The sequence below is a fragment of the Pseudonaja textilis genome, chromosome 3 (assembly GCF_049901715.1).
Source record: "Pseudonaja textilis isolate UNSWEBS1 chromosome 3, rPseTex1.2, whole genome shotgun sequence".
NCBI classification, from domain to species: domain Eukaryota; kingdom Metazoa; phylum Chordata; class Lepidosauria; order Squamata; family Elapidae; genus Pseudonaja; species Pseudonaja textilis.
This window is the reverse complement of record NC_141992.1, coordinates 26394863-26414672: the sequence shown is the minus strand read 5'-3', so window position 1 is coordinate 26414672 and position 19810 is coordinate 26394863. Positions and strand designations below refer to the sequence as shown.

The window sequence follows — 19810 nt, the reverse complement described above, 5'->3', positions numbered from 1 at the left end:
ACAAAAGATGTCACAACACAGTCACTCAGAATGGTCCACTGGAATTTGTGTCACAACTACCATCTGCCTGTAGCAAAGAACTGGTGGGATCATAAGCCTGAAAATGTGGTCGAAAATGAGCATGCAAAACTACTGTGGGACTTCTGAATACAGACTGATAAAGTTTTGGAACACATCACCCTGGATATCACGATTGTGGAGAAGAAAAAAGTGTGGATCGTCGACATTGCCATACCTGGTGACAGCAGAATCGACAAGAAACAACTTGAAAAAATCACCAGATATCAGGACTTGACAATTGAACTGCAGAGACTCTGGCATAAACCAGTGCAGGTGGTTCCAGTGGTACTTGGCACACTGGGTACTGTGCCTAAAGACCTAGGCAAGCACTTGAAAACAATTGGCGTTGACAAAATCACCATTGGTCAGAAGCAGAAGGAATCGTACTGGGATCTGCTCGCATAATCTGCCGATACATCACATTGTCCTAAATGCTTGAGTTTCGTATCACAAATCGTTCGACTAGCGATTTGTGATACGAAACTCAGTATAGTCATCTTGTTTGTCACACTGTTGTTTTTTGTGTAGAATAATAATAATAATCATCCAACATTTAATTCATATGAAATATAATTTTGTAGATTATTTTCTAAAAATTCAGTTTTTAGCCAAGAGCCTAAAAACTGAGGAGTAAAGATGTTTTGTTTTGTTTTTTCAAGTCAATGGTCAAGTAAATCTGAATTCTCCAAATATGTAATATGAATTTCTTTAGTATGGCTCTAGGAGCTCTAATTATTATTGACTGATGCTTTCTTTCAAATTCTTTCAATTTGAAAGAATTCTTTCAATTTGAAAGAACTTCAGTTTGCAAGATGTAAATCTTGTTATTTTTTAGATTGTTATTGATAGTGCTTTATTTTTATTTACACTGGGCAACATTTTGAAAAAGACTACTATCACTCTGAAGGGGTACCATAAATTTACTTTTCAAAGTATAAGGAAACTCAAGACTCAAGTATGGGGAAAGAACCAATTCAGAGGTGGTATTCAGCAGGTTCTGACCAGTTCTGGAGAACCAGTAGCGGAAATTTTGAGGGGTTGGGAGAACCAGCAAATACCACCTCTGACTGGAGATTTTACAGTATCCTTCCCCTGCCACACCCACCAAGCCATGCCCACAGAACCGGTAGTAAAAAAAACATTGAATCCCACCACTGGACCAATTCTTAACAATGTCACACAGAAGGAACCCAGATCTATATGTATGTAAAAGTAGACAATAGTGAGTAAAGACAATAGTTAATAGTCATAGCTTGATCATTGGAGGAGCTAATAGAATGACAAGTCTCTACATTCTATTCAACTTGTTTTTTTTCATTATGGTTTTCAATGAATCAAGATACCTTGGTCATTTCACAGTAACCTTATTTTTTGCATCTTATGAGGTAGTCACGGTCTTATAAATTTTGAAATATGACCATTGGGCCAAAATAGCCTGGGGAATTCTCTCCTAAAGACTATATGTTTACACCAACTATATGCACTGGGCTATTTCTATAGGTCTTCTTATTTCTTGGTAAATGGGTCACATAGAGTTGTGACTGGAAGCCTAGACAACCGAAGAACACCTGACATTTAACATAGAAAACTTCTGCCTTTTCTGGAACCAAGGTATTCTTTTACCCTATTATGGAATCATGAGCCTTTCAAATAAATGAAATAGTCCTTGCTACTGTCATAGAAGAAGGTTGATGGCATCAGACACTTCCATGCCCTCATGTCTCCTCTCAGGAATAACAATAAAAAGTTTTAAATACGTTCTGTTTCAGAGAGCATTAAGCTTAACAAAAAAGGTGTTTCTTTTGCCTTATACCTTGCTCCTCATGCCTCAGGATATCACAAATGTTTGATCCCAATAAAACAGAATTTTTGAAGAGCTGCTATTCTGCATTAAAGCAACTTTACATGCAAAGAGGGTATAATAGGCAGTAAAATTGAATTTTTTCTTCAGAATAAGTCATTATTAATTTAACTGTTTTTATATGTCTTAGCAGCAGCTTATCATTCTATATATTTAATTTCCTTCTCAATGCTTAGCAGCACTTCTCCCAGCTAGACAAATCTTTTAATGGAATACATGTAATACATGGAAACATGGCATTTTACATTTGAGCCCCAAGAGGAATACTGAATGAGGAAATAAAATATATTAGAAAGACAACTCTTTCAAAAAAAAACACCACCATGCTAACTACCAGGGAGGCAGTGGGAGGCAATGTTCTTTTTAATGTATTTTATTTCACTTGTCTGTATTTCTAATAAGCTTGCCCTAATGATACTTATCTCTTGCTTAGCTACTATAAGAAATAAATTCTGGATAAGATGGGTTTCATCAAATCTAGGAGCACAACTCATTTAATGCTGTTGTTAACTCACAAAGCTTCCCTGACCTGCTCCTGAGTTGCCATAGGCAGGGGAGGATGGGAAACCGCACCTCGCAGCTACATCAAAGAATGTATTCCTCAATCATAACAAGATGCAGTCTGGCTGAGCAAGTCCATGGATACCAGCAATCCTGGAGGGAGTGACTTCTGCAACCCGCAAAATTTGTTGGGGAATGTGATGGGTGACACACTTTGCGGGGAGAGGGAAACTGAGTCAGAGGCAAGGCACGAAGGGGGTGAAGTCAGAGTTGGCTTCACTTAGGTAATGCTGACATGGTGCTCCTAATAAAAGACTGGATTTTTATTGCTAGATGGCTTGAGACTCTTAATTGCATTAGGGCTCTGGTTGGAACCCTGACATCTGCTAATTATGGCCATTCCTGAATGATAAATACTGTATTATTACATATCATATCATTTGACAAACATTAATATAAATGATAATTCCTGTGTCCTCTAATTCAGGGGTCTCCAACCTTGGCAACTTTAAGCCTGGTGGACTTCAATTCCCAGCCAGGTGGCTGGGGAATTCTGGGAGTTGAAGTCCACCAGGCTTAAAGTTGCCAAGTTTGGAGAGCCCTGCATATACTTCACAGACATAAAAACTTTCTTCCATTTTAGGAATGTAGAAGTTCTTGTGGTTTATCTAACAGTCCTAACTTCTTCAAACAATATATTATTTATTTAGGGTATATTTTAGTCAGCTGTCCCTATAGGTTAAGCTATTTTATTTTATTTAACTCTCCCCAATCCAGCTACCATAATTATCACAATCCTCCTCCAACAAGACAAAGGATTGTGGGAATTGTTGTACAATTCATCATGTACACTTCATCACTTTAAAGTTCTGCAGGTTGCTTGAAGGACCATTTCTCTCCACACATTTCTGCCCATCTCACCAGATCCAGCAGAGTGGGCATGCTTTAGGTACCCTCAGTGAATTCATGCCATCTTGTGGAACCTAGGGAATATTCCTTCTCGTTTGAAACAGCCCCCCCATGGAAATCTAGACAGCCTTTTAGAAGGTTATAAAAATTCAACAGTTATGAAAGCTGGGTGGTTAGTGGAATCCAATACCGATGAAGATTAAATGTCAGGAGCCTCAGATTTTGTATTTTGTGTTCTCTGTTTATTTAGGAGGGGAGAAAGTTGTATTTATGCTGTTCTTAATTGTCTGGGATCATAAGCATTCCATAATTTCTTGTTAAGATGGAAGTTATATAGGTTTCTTACATAAAACAAGCACATCAGAGTCCACTGGACTGCTGGCTATATTAAAACTAATATCATCATTACCTGCAGGGTGTCATGTTGAAGCTGACATTTACAGAGGAAGCAGTGCTATTCAGAAGTAAGACTCATTGAGCTCCCTGAAATTGGAAACCCTAACCCTACTCACAATGGCACCATTATGCCTGGCAAACCAAAGTTCCTCTTGCAATATGTTGGCTTCTTCTCATCCCAGCCATGACTTTTACCAGCCCTACAATTTTGTATCAGAATAAAAATAGTGTTTCTTCTTTGTGTCCAACATTGTTTCTATGTCATTTCAAAGCTATAGAAATTGAATGAATGAATGAATGAATGAATGAATGAATGAATGAATGTGCAATCTATAACATGTCTCTCTTGAGGACAGGTGACCTGTTGCAGGTGTAACCAGAGATGTTTAGTCATTTGGAGAAGAACAGATCTCTCCCCTCAAGTATCCCACACCATAGCCACTTTCTTTCAGTATTAGTTCTTTTTTAGTGTTTTGTATCCTAGACTGCATTTATATTCATCACTTTCCTGACCCACTCATTTTAGAAAACATCTTCTCTCTACTTTAAACAGGTAGAGAAGAGCAGACCTCCATTATTTTATTTGCAAAGAAGAGGAGACCTATTTGCACAATTAAAAAAACAGAGTCTACTGAGAGTCTTTTACATAAGATGCAACAGGAATTTTCCTCATTGTGCTAACCTGGAAATAAGAAAAATGTTGAATATATTGACTGCCTATTCCCTGCATTTCTAACTTTCTATCATTCCCACCAGCTCAGCAGGCTAGGCAGTTTCTCTTATCCCTCTTTACCAGACATAATTGGTTGTGTTATCATGGCAGATCACTCTCCCTTCTCTCTAGGGCTGGGGGTTTTTTTTTACCTTCTGTGTAACTCTAATTAGAATTTGGTCCTACTCAGGTTTAGTCTGCTTGTTTTGAAGGCACATTAACTAAGATCTTCTCATACTGTATGTGTCTTTCTTTCACATTATTTTGGACTTCTGATGCCACATTGAATGTTTGAGGAAGGGCAATCGGTCCACACTAAGGAAGATAAAGCAGAGACTCAGATGATGCAGAAACATCATCAGATCCAATCAATTCATTTTGCAGTGACCCAGGGGATGAATATTGTCTTTCTGGCTGGTAACATGGTGAAATGAAAAAGACAGGAAAGCCCCTCTCCCCCCCACCAAAAAACCCCCCTCCCATTTGCATATCTCTATTTACTGGTTAAATTGGGATGACAGTATTTAGCATGGAGGATTGATAGAGGCAACCTAGAGGGCTAATTTTATGATAGCATTGTTTTCTATTAACAAAAGACTAGATAGCACTTTAATTCAGTAACAGAGAAGTAGTGTTAAACTCATAGCTGGCTGGAGAATTCTGAGAGTTGAAGTCCACAAGTCTTAAAGTTGCCAAGTTTGGGGACCTCTATTAGATCATTGCAGAAGTAAAGTTTTAGATCATAAGATTTTTAAAAAAAAATCGTGTGAACTGAAGAAGAGGAAAGAGAAAGAAAGCACTGAAAGACAAAGGACTCCTTTAGTTAGTTATTCAGAAGATGGATTCTTTGACTATACTCAAAATCACCCACTACTGTCCTAGGGCTACTATGTCTAGGCTGCAATCCTCTGGATGCCCAGTAGATGACAGCAGCCAGACACAACATACTCTCTCTACTGATTTCTAAGAATCAGTTAGCAGTTTTGTGTTATAGCTGTATTGAATATGCAGTGAGAAAATATCTGTGCAATTTCTGTGCAGACTTTCTAGTTTTAAACTCCCATAAACAAATATTGACAAGATTATTCCCTTCCCCATAATAAGCGTGCCCAATTGTTCTAAGGCCACAATGCTTCCTAAGCCTCTCTTTGCTCAGAAATTAGTCCCATTTGATTCTTTGGATTTGCTTCCAAGTGAGGCTGCAACTTTAACCACACTTCTTTGGAAGGAAAGTTTCATTCGGGTCAAGCTCAGTTCCTGTAATATCTCAGACATGTCCATATAGATTTCTTGACAACAGTATTTAAGTCATTTGTCCTAGTCTTCTTTGGGGATCTTTATTTCAATTTTCTTGTCTGGCCTATAACCCTGGGATCTCCTGGTGCTTTCCTGTCATACCCTGATCAGGTCTGACCCTGCTTAACTTTCTGAGAGTGGCCAAGATCAGCTGGGAATACAGTTAAATTTGAAAATGTCCATGAATAAATGTTTGCCCTTGGATATCTTTTTTTTTATATTGCTATTTTAAACTGAATTTGTATCCTGTTTTCCCCAAGTGATATGAATCATGGTTCACTCAATCTGCATTTTTCAGGATTCCCAGGTTTCACTGAATGACAGGCTCATCACCAGATTGAGGTCCAGATTCTCAAAAGCTATAAATCCTTAGCTATAATGCAATAAAATTCTCCTTAGCCCAGTACCCTTTACTGGAATATATATTTATAATACAGATGTGAGAAAGCCCTAAGCAGCAAGCTAATACCCAATAGGTTAACCCAGAAAGTTTTTATTCCCAAATACATATAAGCATGATTTTTTAAATGTAATAATTTTCTCCCCACACCCAGCCATCTCTACCAGGGAATTTGACTTGCTAGTCAACTCTTTTTTTAAAAAAAAAGTGGAATATTTTAATGCAAACATTAATCATTTAATTGATGATTGTCTCTCTACCCAGTTCTTCACTTGAGTTTCTTGCTAATCTTGGTTAATACTGTGTCAAAAACTTGTTAGCAGTTCTCTTTTGTTTGAAATTTACAGCAAAGAACATTTCTCTATGGCTCTTAATGATCATTCTTGTAAAACTGGGTGATCAAACAAAATAATTCAATTTTGTATAATGCAGGCTTTCTGAAGTTGCATTATGCAAAAACTCTTAGACAGTAAAAAAAAATACTTTTAGGAAAGCTTGACTCTTAGATTTCATAGATACCTGCAGAAATATGCCATTTTGGGGGATTTTAAAAAATCTAGTCTAGTCTATAGCTTTTGAATTCAATGGAGGAATTCCATCTACACAAGTATTAATCAGATTCAGCCTTATTGTGTTTATTGACTTCATGTTTTTATTGTGATTCAATGCAGTTTTAGTTGGTTGGTTTTTAAAAAAATGTGATCCTCTGTTTTCATTTGCTACCCCAGGTTACTTGGATAGATGGATGGCCACCTAAGTTGGATGGCAATTAATAATACTTAAAATTTCCCAAGTCCAATTCCCAGGTAGTAATCACAGGTAATTTTGTAGACTGCAGATCCCAACATCTTTTTTTTTTGTCTACAAGAATTAAGATTGATTGATTGATTGAAATTTATTAGCTGCACAGCTTCAATGGTAAACAGTCATTAACAAACCCATCCCACAGAAGTACCAAGATATCATGATCAGATCCTTAGTGACCCATACTTTGAGCTTATGTACACCCACTCCGAGATCAGCTAGACTTACCTTGTAGAAAAAAGTTGAATAGCATTTGTCTCTATGTCAAAGGGAGGAGGCAAAGAACAAAGATCAGTGCAAAAGCTTGGCTGTTACCTATGAGTCTGGCATCTTATTTCTATCATGATAAAGCATATACTTCTAGGAATCCCACAAACAGAATAGCAACTATATTGGTATTGGTGGTCTTTGCAGATATTTATGGCTTCCCATCTTCCCCTGAATCATAAATAATAAACTAAAAACAGGAGATGTACAGAGAATTGAGTTAAAAGTTGGCTGGTTTTGTTGTTGTTGTTGTTGTTTTGTAATCCAGTATGTCATGGGTTTTGATCTGGAGGCACCATACAGTTCTAATAACAAGTGGTCACTGAAAAGCATTGCCCGGCATAGTTTTTCTAATCCCCTCAAAAAGCTGCTCATATAGCAACTTCATTTTCATGTTGCAGTAGATACCATTTCAAAGCAAAAAGATATCAAATTAATATTGAAGTAATGCCTTTATTAAACCAACTTACAGTTTATAAAATAGCATGCAAACTTTAGGGTTGTGAAAAGCTCTTTATCAAGAAAGATGTTTGAGGAAAAAAAGGGGAAATTACAATATTTTAAAACATGTTACAGTCTGGCAAGATTTTAGTTGGTGTTCTATGCAATCAAGGTCCTATCAGTATAGAAGTGATATTAGTCACTAGAGACACTTTTTACATGCAAGGATGAAGAAGGAAATAAGTAAGTGTTGGATTCACATTTTTGAAAAAAATTAAATCCAGCTGTTCAAAGACAATCTATTCCTATTCTTGGGTGAGATACACAGATTGCTTGTATAATTGAGCAGGCTGTTATGTATAAGAGCATATTTATTTGAATGTCCCACTGTTTTTCTCATGGATCAGGTTGTAGTTCCACTGTTCCAAGCCTTTCCCATAAAGTTATGGATCTGAAGGTAGATAGGACTTGATAGGCATAGAGTCCATGGCTACTTCATTTTCATGTGAGTATAAATGTACTAGGTCAAATTAAGCTTCTAGGAAACTTATTCAAATTATCTGATTTCTGCAATCCCAAGGGAAAGTATTTTAGCCTCATCTACTCCCCCACTCTCTCCCCCTCTCTCTCTCCCTCCCTCTTCCTCCCTCCCTCCCTCCTTCTCTCTCTCTCTCTCAGAGAGAGAGAGAGAAAATAACTATAATGACTCATTTCACAGCACAGATGCAAAAATAAACACACCAAACGAGAGTGTATATATTGCTCAGTGAATTTGACACACAAAGTGCTGAGTTGGGGAAATTCTATTCTAGGCTAATAGTGATTTTTGCTTGGATACAGCAATTTTTCAAAATAAGGAGCATGCCACCTTCAGCTCCTAGAGGAAAGGTGGAATATAAATCCAGTGAATAATAACCTGGAAAATGCTGGTAAATTTCCATGTTTGATGCCAGCGCGGGGAGGGGGGGAAGGGGGACAGGGATCCACGTGAGCTGTTTCAGACCTGCTCAAGACAGCATTGTGAGGAAGGGGCAATAAATTGAAGGTCTCGGCAGAGGGCAGCATTTGGCTGATCCTGTCTTAACTGGCAGGCAAGCATATTCGGGCCTGGTTTGGCTTTGCATAAAAAACACCTAGCAAAATTCAAAGCTATAAGCTAGAATAGGAAGCAAAATCAATCAATCATCACAGAACAGGGTAGTCATCAACCCATTCCATATTGCTGCCAAGAAAATTCCAGGGAAGCAATCATGAAGTCACACTGGGTGAGCTTTACACATCTAATAACACTGGAGAGAAAGTGCAATTGAGAAACAGTGAGAGGGATGGCTGATCTGTGGTACCTCTTTCTCCCTACTTTCCCTGGCTGATATTTATACTTCCCTGTCTACTTCATTTGCCTCCTTCCTGCAGGGCACTTCCTATTTCTCTTGCCAAGAGAGGAAATGAATGTTGCTGCGGGTCAATTTGTTCAGAGCAGGGAAGGGAAGGAGGTCAAAGAGCTTTCAGGGAAGGCAACGCAATGCTCTTTGGATAACACGGGCCAGACATCACACTATCTTGTGGTGGATGATTATGATGACCTGCAGAACAGCAGACGGCCAAGAGCAAAAGGCTTGAATGGAAGACAGCAATTTTGATGGGGGAGGCGGGTTAAAGGAAGCTCCTGTGTATAGTATCATCCTTAAAGCAATTTCTTCCAGTGCCTCCAAATAGGCTGAACTACAATTTTCATCATTCACTGCCATGATGGTATCCAAACTGGCTGGGGATGATGAATATTTACAATGGTTTGAGAATGCTATAAACAATCAGAAGTCTGTATTTAACACAGAGGGCATTTTCTTTACATAAGTCTAGTCCAACCATTCCATGCCCTGGAGCATGTGCAAAGAGCCTTTCCTTCAAAAATGAGTAATAAGCACCTGCTTTGCTTGGTAGGAGACACATCAGAAGAAATAAAGCAGCTACACACCTTGAGGGATTCTTCCTGGGTGGTTGTGTCCATATTTTTTTTTTCTGTTTTGTATCACAGCCATATCTCTTTTTTTTATGTATTTGCAGCCAGGCCTGTACTAATATTTTGGAAGTATGACCTGCTTTGTACAAGGATATATAATTGGAAGAGGGGGCATTTATATGCTATAAATGTACTGCCCATCAGAACAACTAGACACAAGGACAGTTTTTTTTTCCCTGAATGCCATCAGTCTGCTAAACAACTAATTCCCACAACACTGTCAACTTATTTACTAAGACTGTATTACTATTATTCCTCTACTACTAGATTATAATAGTACTTCCTAGTGCCTATTTCTTCCCACTTATGACTATAACCGTGTTGCTTGTATCTTTACAATTTATATTGTTTTATTTATTTCCTAGTATGATTTGACTGCTTATTAGTAAACTATGACTATCAACTAAGTGTTGTATCTTATGATTCTTGATGAATGTATTTTTTTCCTTGATGTACACTGAGAGCATATGCACCAAAGACAAATTCCTTGTGGGTCCAATCACACTTGGCCAATAAAGCTATTCTATTCTATTCTATTCTATTCTATTCTATTCTATTCTATTCTGTTCTGTTCTGTTCTGTTCTGTTCTGTTCTATTCTATTCTATTCTATTCCATTCCATTCCATTCACTTTTGAGTCAAAAGTACAGATAGTCCTCGACTTACAACAGTTCATTTAGTGACTGTTCAAAGTTACAACAGCACTGAAAAGTGACTTATGACCGTTTTTCACAGTCATGACCTTTGCCGCGTCCCCATGATCTGGTGCCCAATATTCAGATGCTTGGCAACTGCTTGGTACGTGTGTCGGTTGCAATGTCCCAAGATCACATGATCACTCTTGGCAACCTGCTGACAAGCCAAGTAGTGGGGAAGCCGATTCCCTGAACGTAGCAGCTGCGGTGATTTGCTAAGCCAAGAAAGGCTGTGAAAATGGGGCAAAACTCACTTAACGAAATGTCTCGCTTAGCAACAGAAATGTGGGGGCTCCGTTGTGGTTGTAACTTGAGGCCTCCCTCTATCGCCCTTTGCAAGGCAAGCCAGCCCAGAAAGTGAGAATTACGCCTGCCTGGTTTCCCACCCACCCACCCCAGAGGTTGCTTGTGTCAACAATTCTGCTGAATGGAGGGAGACTCAGCTGGAAGTCAGCTGGGTGACACTTTCATTAGGGGAGCTAGAGCCCATTTAGGGGGAGGGGCACGTTAACCCTCTCTCTGCTGAAAGGGAGGAAGGGCGAGGCTGCCAATTGGAGGAAGGTGACAGGGAAAGTTGACAGGGCCCGCTGGCTATTGGCGGGAGAGGAGAGGGAGGAGAAGGGGGGAGGGGTCGCCGAAAGTAACTTGTTGTAAATCAAACCATCCCAAGGAAGAGGGGGGGCAAATTGGGGGGGGGTGTAGCGTGGCTCCGCAAAGGACTCACCTTGATGCCTCCAGTTCTTTCGCCTTCCGTCCTACTTTTATGCAACGCATCTTCCAACCACACCTGTCCCGGTCCGGAGCCAAGCCCGGAGTCATCCCGGTTCAGAGCCGACCCGGTCAGAGCAAACGAATGTGTGACATTTGCCTCGCCTCTTCCCCCCCACCCCTCCAATTGGGTCGATCTGAATCGCCCAGGAGGATCCCTGATAGGAATTTCTACCCAAGGAAATTTAATCAACCCCGTTGTTTCTAAGTAAAGAAAAGCTGGGTTTGGGCTACCTGTCGGGACCCTTTGCCGGAGTTAATCCATCCACAATTCATTTGTGGGTGGGTGAGTTTGTGTTGGGAGGGGTTGTTTCATATAGCGCACGTTTCCGTCCGTCAACACCTTTTGCTTTTGTAGCCTTCTGTGGTTGTGCAGCCCTCAAGTGCTGCAATCGCGTGCGAAAAGGAAGGTTTGCAAAGAAAGGGGGGGGGGGAGTTTTACCGGGCTGCTAGATTGGAGCTGCAAATCTCCCGAAGGCAGCTGGGCTGCTGGAAAGGCACGTCGAAGTCCTTGGCTCTCTGCTGCCATCTAGGATCCGTCCCGATTGATGCAGCCCAGACCAGGTAATTCCACCGCCCCACACACACACACACACACACACGGTTTCCTTCTCCTATTTCACCGCAACGAAGCCGGGTTAGCGCAGCTACGAAAAACACGCTCCTGCGCTCTGCCAGTATAAAGTTTCACTTCTGCCTCTGATCTGGGAAGCGGAGAGCAACTTTAATTGCGGGGTGGGAGCCTATTTCGAAATGACCCCCCCCCCCAAACTCTCTGCATGCAGCCTGACAATTCGAGCAATGTCTTTCTCAGAAACCAACCTTATTCTAATTCGGTGCTTCCCTAACCTGGACAATTGGAAGATGGACGGGTTGCATGTTGCAACTCCACCCACCTTCCAGTTGTCCAGATGGAGAAACACACAGTCGGGGCACTTCAAAGGATGAGCCTCCCACCGCACACTTCACCCCGCACCCTCAGCGACTTGCCCAGCACCTCTCGGTCCCAGACACTTCTCGCAACCCTCCCAAAACGAAAGAAGGGTAGCTTTGATTTGGTTACTCACATGATGTCCTGTGTTCATGTACGAAATCTTATCGCAGGGCCCAACTAACTTTCCCCAAGGGGAGTGCGCTCCCGCATTCCTGGCTTCCCCAGCCTGACTTGGAGAAGGGACTTCATTCGTGTTTCGGTTTTCGATATAGGACCAGCGATATAGGACCAGCGATATAGGATCCTTTCCTTCAAAGCAGTCGAACCCAAAGAGTTCAATTCCATCCCCGTAATAATCTCTCTCCGTTTGGGCTTTTCCCTTTCCTTTAACCTCAATAGTCCAAAAGGTCGCCGGCGTGGCGTGCAGGGAAAAGAAATTGAAACGTAACCAGGGCAGAGATGTGAAGGGGGCTTGGGTAACCCTGCAGTCTTCCCACCCGCTGACACAGTTTTTACAAGGAGGCAAGTCCGGGTGCGGAAAAGCCGCCCCCCCCCCGTGCTTTTCTGAGGCCCAGTTTCCCCGGTAGAAAGAAAGCAGGCCGGGTTGTGGGGGGGGGGGGAATGTTGCTCAATTAGCTTCTGTGATGTATTCAGTGCACGCATGAGAGGACATTAATATGCGGTGGCAGTTCCCACGAACAATATTCGTCTTAGGCCTTCCGACAGGCCATGCGTGCCTTCCTCCGTAGGGTAAGAAGGGCTTTCTCTCCAAGGGCCTCGCCCCTGCCTTCCGCGCTTCTTTCTATAACCGCGAACTGACCACAAACCGGCTTTTCGCAGCTCATTGCTAGCTGCACCCACCTCTGCAGGAAACTCAGTGAATCTAAAGTCGAACACGGTCGGTGGTGTGCTTTTTTTTTTTTTTAATCTCACACATATTCGGTTCACTGCTGACAAAATCCTTCCCCTGCCTCTCCAGTGCTCCCCCCTCAACATGGAGGGGGGGGGGAATTAAAAGTGAGGGAGAGACTGTCTCTCCCACTGGGGGCGTCCAACGACCCCGCTAACTCTTGCAGACCACAGTAGTCTAACAGAGCGCTGTGGCCACCCCCTTATTCTGGGACAATCCAACCCTACCGCTGCCAGTTGGGGTCCAGGAAATCTTCGGGAGTTGAAAACTTTGAGATTCGCTGTTAGGTTAAAAAAAAAAAATGGGTCTGGGCGGATCAAGATCGGCCGAACCGAGGTGATTTCAGAGCGCTGATTTCTCACCAGCCGCCTCGTTGAGCGGGCCGGGGTTATCTTAAATTAAGTTTTAGGTGGGGGTGGGGGTGGGGGTGGGTTTTTTGTTTTGTTTTTTTACACGAAGGCAGCCTTGGGAGTCTGAAGCCGCCGAACTAATAGAGATTTGTAACATCTCTCAAGGACCACCGCCGATTGGTAATGGCATCAACCTTGCGTCGTGCTTGTACCGTGATTCAGGTGCCCAGGGTTTCTTTCCTAAGGCGAAGTGCTGAGGTCGGGGAAGGGGGCTTAGTCGGTGCGACTAAAATCATGGGACTCATTGGAAAGCGATGTCACTCACCGAGTATGTCCTACATTTGCCCGCCGGCCTTGAAGTCGGCGAGCTGGGAATGACCCCTTTCCTTTCAGCCAGGGCGCACCGCTCTTGGGTTAAATCAAAGGCGGAAAAATAGTTGCTTGAAACGCCGGTTGGCTTCGGCTCCAGCTGGCCGCGGTTTCCGACCGATTGGCGCTTTGTTTGTTTGATCTCGGGGGTCTCGGTGGGGGGAAAGTGGGGAGGGGAAAAAGCATAATTAAGCGCTTGCCTTTCGGCCGTTCCCACTCTTGGTTGTTGCCGCCGCCTCCAAGGCTGGAGGCTTAATGGAGAATCCGACCGGCGGAGGGGTGAGAAAGGGGAAGGTGACATTTCCAAGGAGACCGAAATCCCTGCCTCCTTGTTGGATAGCCAGGCAAGAACCAAGAAAAGCTCGCTCCTCAGGAATGGCGTCAGGAGGAAGCTCAGTTGCACAGAGTATGTTAGGAGCCTACACCGCTGTGGTGTTGGTGACTATTATTATGGCTGGGCGCATGGCCAGCCAGATGTCTCAGCATTTTTATCCACCTATGGAGTCCTTCTCAAGGTTGTTGTGGTTGTTATTGTGTGGGAGAGCAAAATAAAGCTGGGAAGAATATAATCTGTCATCTCCCCCCCCCCCCAAAAAAAAAAGTGAGCCCAAAGGACTTTCAGGCCTGCTTTTGTCAGCAGCTTTGTCCTGCTGCCCCCACTCAGGATCTGGGTGATTTACCTTAGAGTGGACATGGCAGCTGCTACTGACCCAGACCTCAGTGGGAAGCTAGTCTGCATGATGACCATTTTAAACCTGATGCGGGTTAGGGGGTGCTGGTTAGGGGGCTTACGCGGGTGTGGAGGTTAGAGAATGATGCTGTGCTCCGGTAGAGTCCTCCATGGGAGAATAGATGAAGGCAGACCTAGGACCAAAACAGACATGGACCGGAGCGGATAGGGAGTGGGTAGAAATGAAGGGAAGAAACTTTGGGTGAAGAATGAACATTTTAGACACCACAATCACCATGCACAAATTCCTCTGCCTGCCCCGCTTTTGGGAATCCCTTTTCCTCTGTCACTCATCTCAAGTAAGGTCAAGTTGACATTTCCTCCAAGTGAGCAATATCTTTCCAGTGAAAACACGCTCATGAAAATGCAAGGGACTCTTCCCTTGGCGTTCAGGTAAAAATGTTAGAACTGAAAGAGCTGTCAGATTAAAAGAAGCTAGAAAGTTAGAAAAAGAGAGTATTATGGGTCACTGCCTCCCCACCCCCATCCCTTCAGGGTATTTTACCATTAAGAAAGTCTATCATATAGACTCTATATTATAAAGTAACATTGTTATTCCTGTGATTTGTCTTGTTTTTAAATAGTCATAATCTCAGTCCCACAACTCTCAATCAAACTCCTGTATATATGGGAATAGGGTTTATGTAATGCAATTTACATACAGCTATGCTTCAAGACAAGCCCATGAAATTCAGTGGTGTTTCAGGAAGGAGGGGGTAGCTAATCAGTTCACGGATCAAACCCTGAATTGCACTTCTTGCAATTCAGGATTTTATCCATGAACTGATTAGCTTCTGTATAATTTGCCTGATTGGACGAGTTGGTGATGATAGCAGTCACCATCATCATCCTCATTTCTCACGTTCAAGAATAATCCTCAAGAAAAAGTATACCCTTAAAAAATGCCATGTCAATAATATTAGTAAGCAAAAATAGCAAACAATTTTAATAACCAAGAGAAACAAAAAACAGAAACCAGTCTGAATAAAACTACAATAAGACCAAGAGGTGTTTTTTTAATATTTTTCATATCATAAGCAGGATTTGAAATTGATCCCTTCAGAACGTTTACATGAAATAAAAACATTTTCTGCTGCTGCAACGCTGTGATTTCAACACAGTTGAATCCATAAAAACCCAAAAGCTTAGAGGGGTATTTTCTGATGCATGACTATTAATATTCACAATATTTAAAACTGCAAGCACCATGCTTTTCATTTTTCACGATTCTTGGTATTACTGTTAATTTATAAACTAATACAAACTCAAAATGCATCCGGCCAGCAGTGCCAGCAAATTCTAAAAGGAAACTAAAAAATAAAGGTTTTCATTTTGGTATTTTTGTCAGTGCAACGTAAAATCCTTTTACTGACCTGCAGGAGGAAAAAGAAAGGGGAGAAAAAAAGGGAGAGGGAATCACAAGAAATAATAATTATAATAAACACCCATAAAATTGCCAAACTACTAAAAGTTTTGGGTACACTCAGTGGCTGCGTGAAAAAGCAGATTAAACATTGCAAAAACTAAACTTGGAAGCTGCAAAGCTAAAAGCACCTTTTTAAAAGAGGAAAGCTGTTTTTCCCCTATGCATTCTGAATTCATTCATCCTTTTACAGAGGCATAAACTTAAACTCTAATCAGAACTCTAAACCAACTGCCTCAGATGCAGTCAGTGAAACTGGCTCTGTTTTAGTTAAGAAACCAAGCAGCCAATTGTTGCTTTAGAGAAGGGAGAAAAATAACTGCAAATCTTTTTTTTTTCTGAGCCAGCAATCAAATCAGTTGGCCCACACAGATGCTGGATCATGAATGATGGACTGTAGCAAGACCCAACCACTAAAATTATCCCTTGTCTCCAGTTAAAGTTATATTTCTCTTGAATTAATGTTTTTCTTTTAAAAAAATATTTCAAAAGATGACTTATTGAAAGTTACTTGGAAGTTAAATCCAACTGGGTACAAAGGAACCTGGTTCTTTCTAGTCACAGAGAGCTGGAGATCAGCTCTCCTTAATTTCATCAGACTTGACCTCCAAGTAATTTAATTAAGATTGGGGAATTAAAAGAGGCAAGGCAAAAACTCTTTCTGCCCCAACAAAAACCAAAATGAAAACTAAAACTAAACAAAAAGAACCTACAGCTTTTAAAAGTGCACCGAATATACAAGGATGTTTTCTGAATGCAAAATGCCGAGAATTTTTTTGTAGGTTATTTATTTCTGCAACAAATGATCACTGAAAACCAGCCTGCTGAAATGTTCTTGTGTTTTTGCCCTGTGCAGATTTATGTGGTGTGGCTGATATTTACAAGCTAACACAGAGCCCAATCCACCCACAGCTGTTCTCTTATGCAGCAGTCTCGTTGATTTCTATGAAACTTGCACAGGAGACATGCCTAGTGGATTGAGCTCCCAAATTTAAAAAGAAAAATAAAGAAAAATAAAGAAAAATAAAGCTAATAGAGAGATAGAACAAGCAGTTGCATGTGCAAGTAAAAAGAAGTTTTTTATATATAGAATTTGCGACAGTTTCTTATTCAAAGAAACAAACAACAGTACAACAGAAAAAAAAGTATGTTCAATGATCAACAACATGCGAAATTCTTAAACAAGAAAATGGTACAAAATAGAAGTTACCATACATGTCCAGCATGCAGGATTAATATTTTTAATGCAGATTTTTTTTTGTATTTTTTTTTCTATATAATCAAGCAGGCAATAAAACTGAGGAGGTTTCTCTCTCTTTTGATTTCCTTTCCTACTTTACTAGCTCGCATGGTTAAGTCCCATCTCAATGCTTTCTTTTTTTTTTTTTTTCCAAAGCAGGCAATCTATGAAAAACCTGCATACATTGTCCTTGCTCCTTTTCCAGGCTACTGGTGCACTTCCCCCCTCGTGTGTGTGTTCTTCCGTTTTGTTTAGGAACTCCAAAGTGGGTATTTCTAGATGGCTTGTCCGGTGCCCGTCCCTTTGTTTTGCAAAGTCCAGGATAAAGTTCTACAAGCAAGCAATCAAGTTGTATAAAAAAAACTTTTACCAGGCTTTTCCTTCCCCCCCTCCCCACCTATCTCTCCCCTCCCCAAATCCCCCTTTGGCTACCCAAGCGGGGCAATGAAGAGGAAAAGTTGTACCCTTCCCCTTCCACCCTTCAGAGCTAAGCTAGAAACACACAAGTTGTTGCCGCAGAGGTTTCCCCCACAGTCCTGGCCTGGAGGAAGCCTACCCTTCCCAGGCCTCGCAGTCATTCTTCTGACTCTTTTTTTCCCCCCTCAACCTTAATCTCGGCTGCTGGCTCAGGAGGGTAGATGGATGGAGATGTCAGCGGAGGGGGAGAGAAGGGAAACAAGTGGGGAGTAGTGGATGGGGGGTCGGTGGGTGGGGGGGTCTTGGGTTTTTTAAAGGACTCACATGAAGAACTCGGGAGAAGACGGGTTGTCGCTGGTGGATCCAGCTTCTCGGAAACCATTGCTGGCCAGTTTCTCGCACTTGAGCTTGTAGGCGTCTCTTTCTCTGGCCAGCCGGGTCACCTCTTGCTTGAGCTGTTCCACCTGCTGAATCAGTTGGGTCTTCTCGTTCTCCAGGTGATGCTTCTGCTGGACCCGCTTGTACCTGCAAGACTGGGCGTAGCCGCGGTTCTTCAAGGTCCGCCTCTTCTGCTTAAGGCGGATCACTTCGTCCTTGGTGAAGCCCCTCAGGTGCCTGTTGAGCTCTCGCACCGACATGGAGACCAACTGGTCGTCGGAAAACCGGTCCTCCACGCTGCTGGAAGACGAGGCGGAGGAGGCGGAGGAGGCAGGGTGAGGCGGGTGCGCGTTCTGCATCTGCGGGGATGCAGAACTGGACGCAGTGGAGGGGGTGGGAGAGGCCTGGTGGTGATGCGGGTGGTGGTGGTGGTGCGGGTGGCCGGCGCCAGACAGGTCTTCGTGGGGGACCCCTCCGTACGGGTGGTGGTGATGGTGGTGGTGATGCGGGTGGTGGTGGTGGTGGGCAGCGGCGGCCCGGAAGCTCTCGAAGCTCTGGAGCTGCTGGGGCACTTGGTGGGACCCGATGAGGGCTTCCACGGCGTCCTCCGGCGTCAGGTTGAGCGTCTCCGGGTTCATCTGCTGGTAACTGTTGGCCATCCAGTAGAGGTCCTCCAGGTGCGTCTTCTGCTCGGTGGGGCTGAAGCTGGGCGAGGAGGGCACCGAGCTGCAAGGGGTGCTGATGGGGGTGGAGGACACCGAGCCAGCCGGCTGGAGGCGGGTGCAGTGCCTGCCCGAGCGATCGGCTCGGCCGAGCGGCTCTTTCTTCACGTCAAATTTCATCAGGTCGAAGTCGTTGACGTACTCCATGGCCAGAGGGCTGGTGGGCAGCTCGGGGCCGATGCTGAGCTCGGCAGCCATCGCGCGGTGCAGCGGCGGGAGCGGCTTCCCTCCGGGGGTCGGAGAGAGAGGGAGGGAAAGGAGGTGGTTGTGCCGCTTCGTCGCCTCACTCCAGGGCCTCGGCTTCCTCGGGGCCAGCCAAGTCCAAAGAAAACTTTCTTCTCTTCTTCGCGGGTGCGTCGCCGAGCCCGGGAGCCGCCGAGCCGAGCTGCCGAGGGAGACCCGCGCACACGAGGCTGCTTGCGGCCGCTCTGCTTCTGCTGCTGCTGGCTGGCTGGTTGGCTGCTTCTGCTGCTGCTGCTGCTGCTGCTTTCGCCTTCTCTCTAACGGAGACCGCAGCGCTAGGCAAACAAGCACAAGAGAAGAGGGCAAGGCAGCTTGTCCGATTTCGCTTTCCTGGCCAATAAACCCGCTGGCAGAAGGAAGGAAGGAAAGAAAATCCTTCGAGGGCGGATTGAGCTGCTGCTGTTGCTGCTGTGTCCCCTTCCCCCTTCAGGGGGAAATCTTTCGCTGGTGGGTTTGTTTGTTTTTTCTTTTTTTAAAGAATAACAACTCTGCGCCTCTTTCTTGCTTTTGTTTGTAAGTCCGGCTCTTTTTTTCTTTTTTTTTCAACCCGCCGCGGCCGCGATTCCCGTGCAACTTTTTGCTCGCTCGGCAGCTTGGGCGAAAGGTGGGCGATTGGCTGCCGTCAGGATCGGCGCTGGGAAAGGGGAGGGAGGGGAAGAAGGAAAAAGGGGGGAAAGGCGCCCCACCACCTCCTCCTCCTCCGCCTCCTCCGCGCTCAGCTCCCAGCCGCAGCCTCCAGCCCTGGGATTGAACAGCTGTGATTCGCCGAGCCGCCCCACTTGGTGTCTTATATTGTTTTCAGGCGAAGGAGGCGGGCCGGCGGAGCGCTCCGACCAACCGGGGCTCGGACGCTGGGTTCCTGGGGTAGCCGGGGGCGGGGCTTTTCTTGAAAGAGACTGACAGCTCCCAGCCAGTCAGCTGACGAGCAGCTGGAGGAGAAGCCCGCGGAGCGGAGTTCCAGCTG

The 19810-nt window shown here is 43.6% G+C and overlaps 1 protein-coding gene and 1 long non-coding RNA gene across 2 annotated transcripts in view; both read right to left on the bottom strand.

Moving 5' to 3' along the window:
* The window catches only part of LOC148126046 (uncharacterized), a 130097-nt gene extending 117483 nt beyond the window's left edge, over positions 1-12614 (bottom strand). Inside the window, exon 1 of the long non-coding RNA XR_015742552.1 lies at positions 12198-12614. This is a non-coding gene — a long non-coding RNA (uncharacterized LOC148126046). The remainder of the gene's footprint in view (positions 1-12197) is intronic.
* Positions 12615-15408: 2794 nt separating this feature from the next.
* MAFB (MAF bZIP transcription factor B) lies at positions 15409-19610 on the bottom strand. Its single transcript, XM_026697590.2, has 2 exons — positions 17828-19610; positions 15409-17416 (listed from the first exon to the last, which is right to left on the bottom strand). The coding sequence occupies exons 1-2, from the start codon at positions 18799-18801 to the stop codon at positions 17362-17364; spliced, it is 1029 nt and encodes a 342-aa protein (XP_026553375.1). The 5' UTR covers positions 18802-19610; the 3' UTR covers positions 15409-17361.
* Positions 19611-19810: the final 200 nt, after the last annotated feature.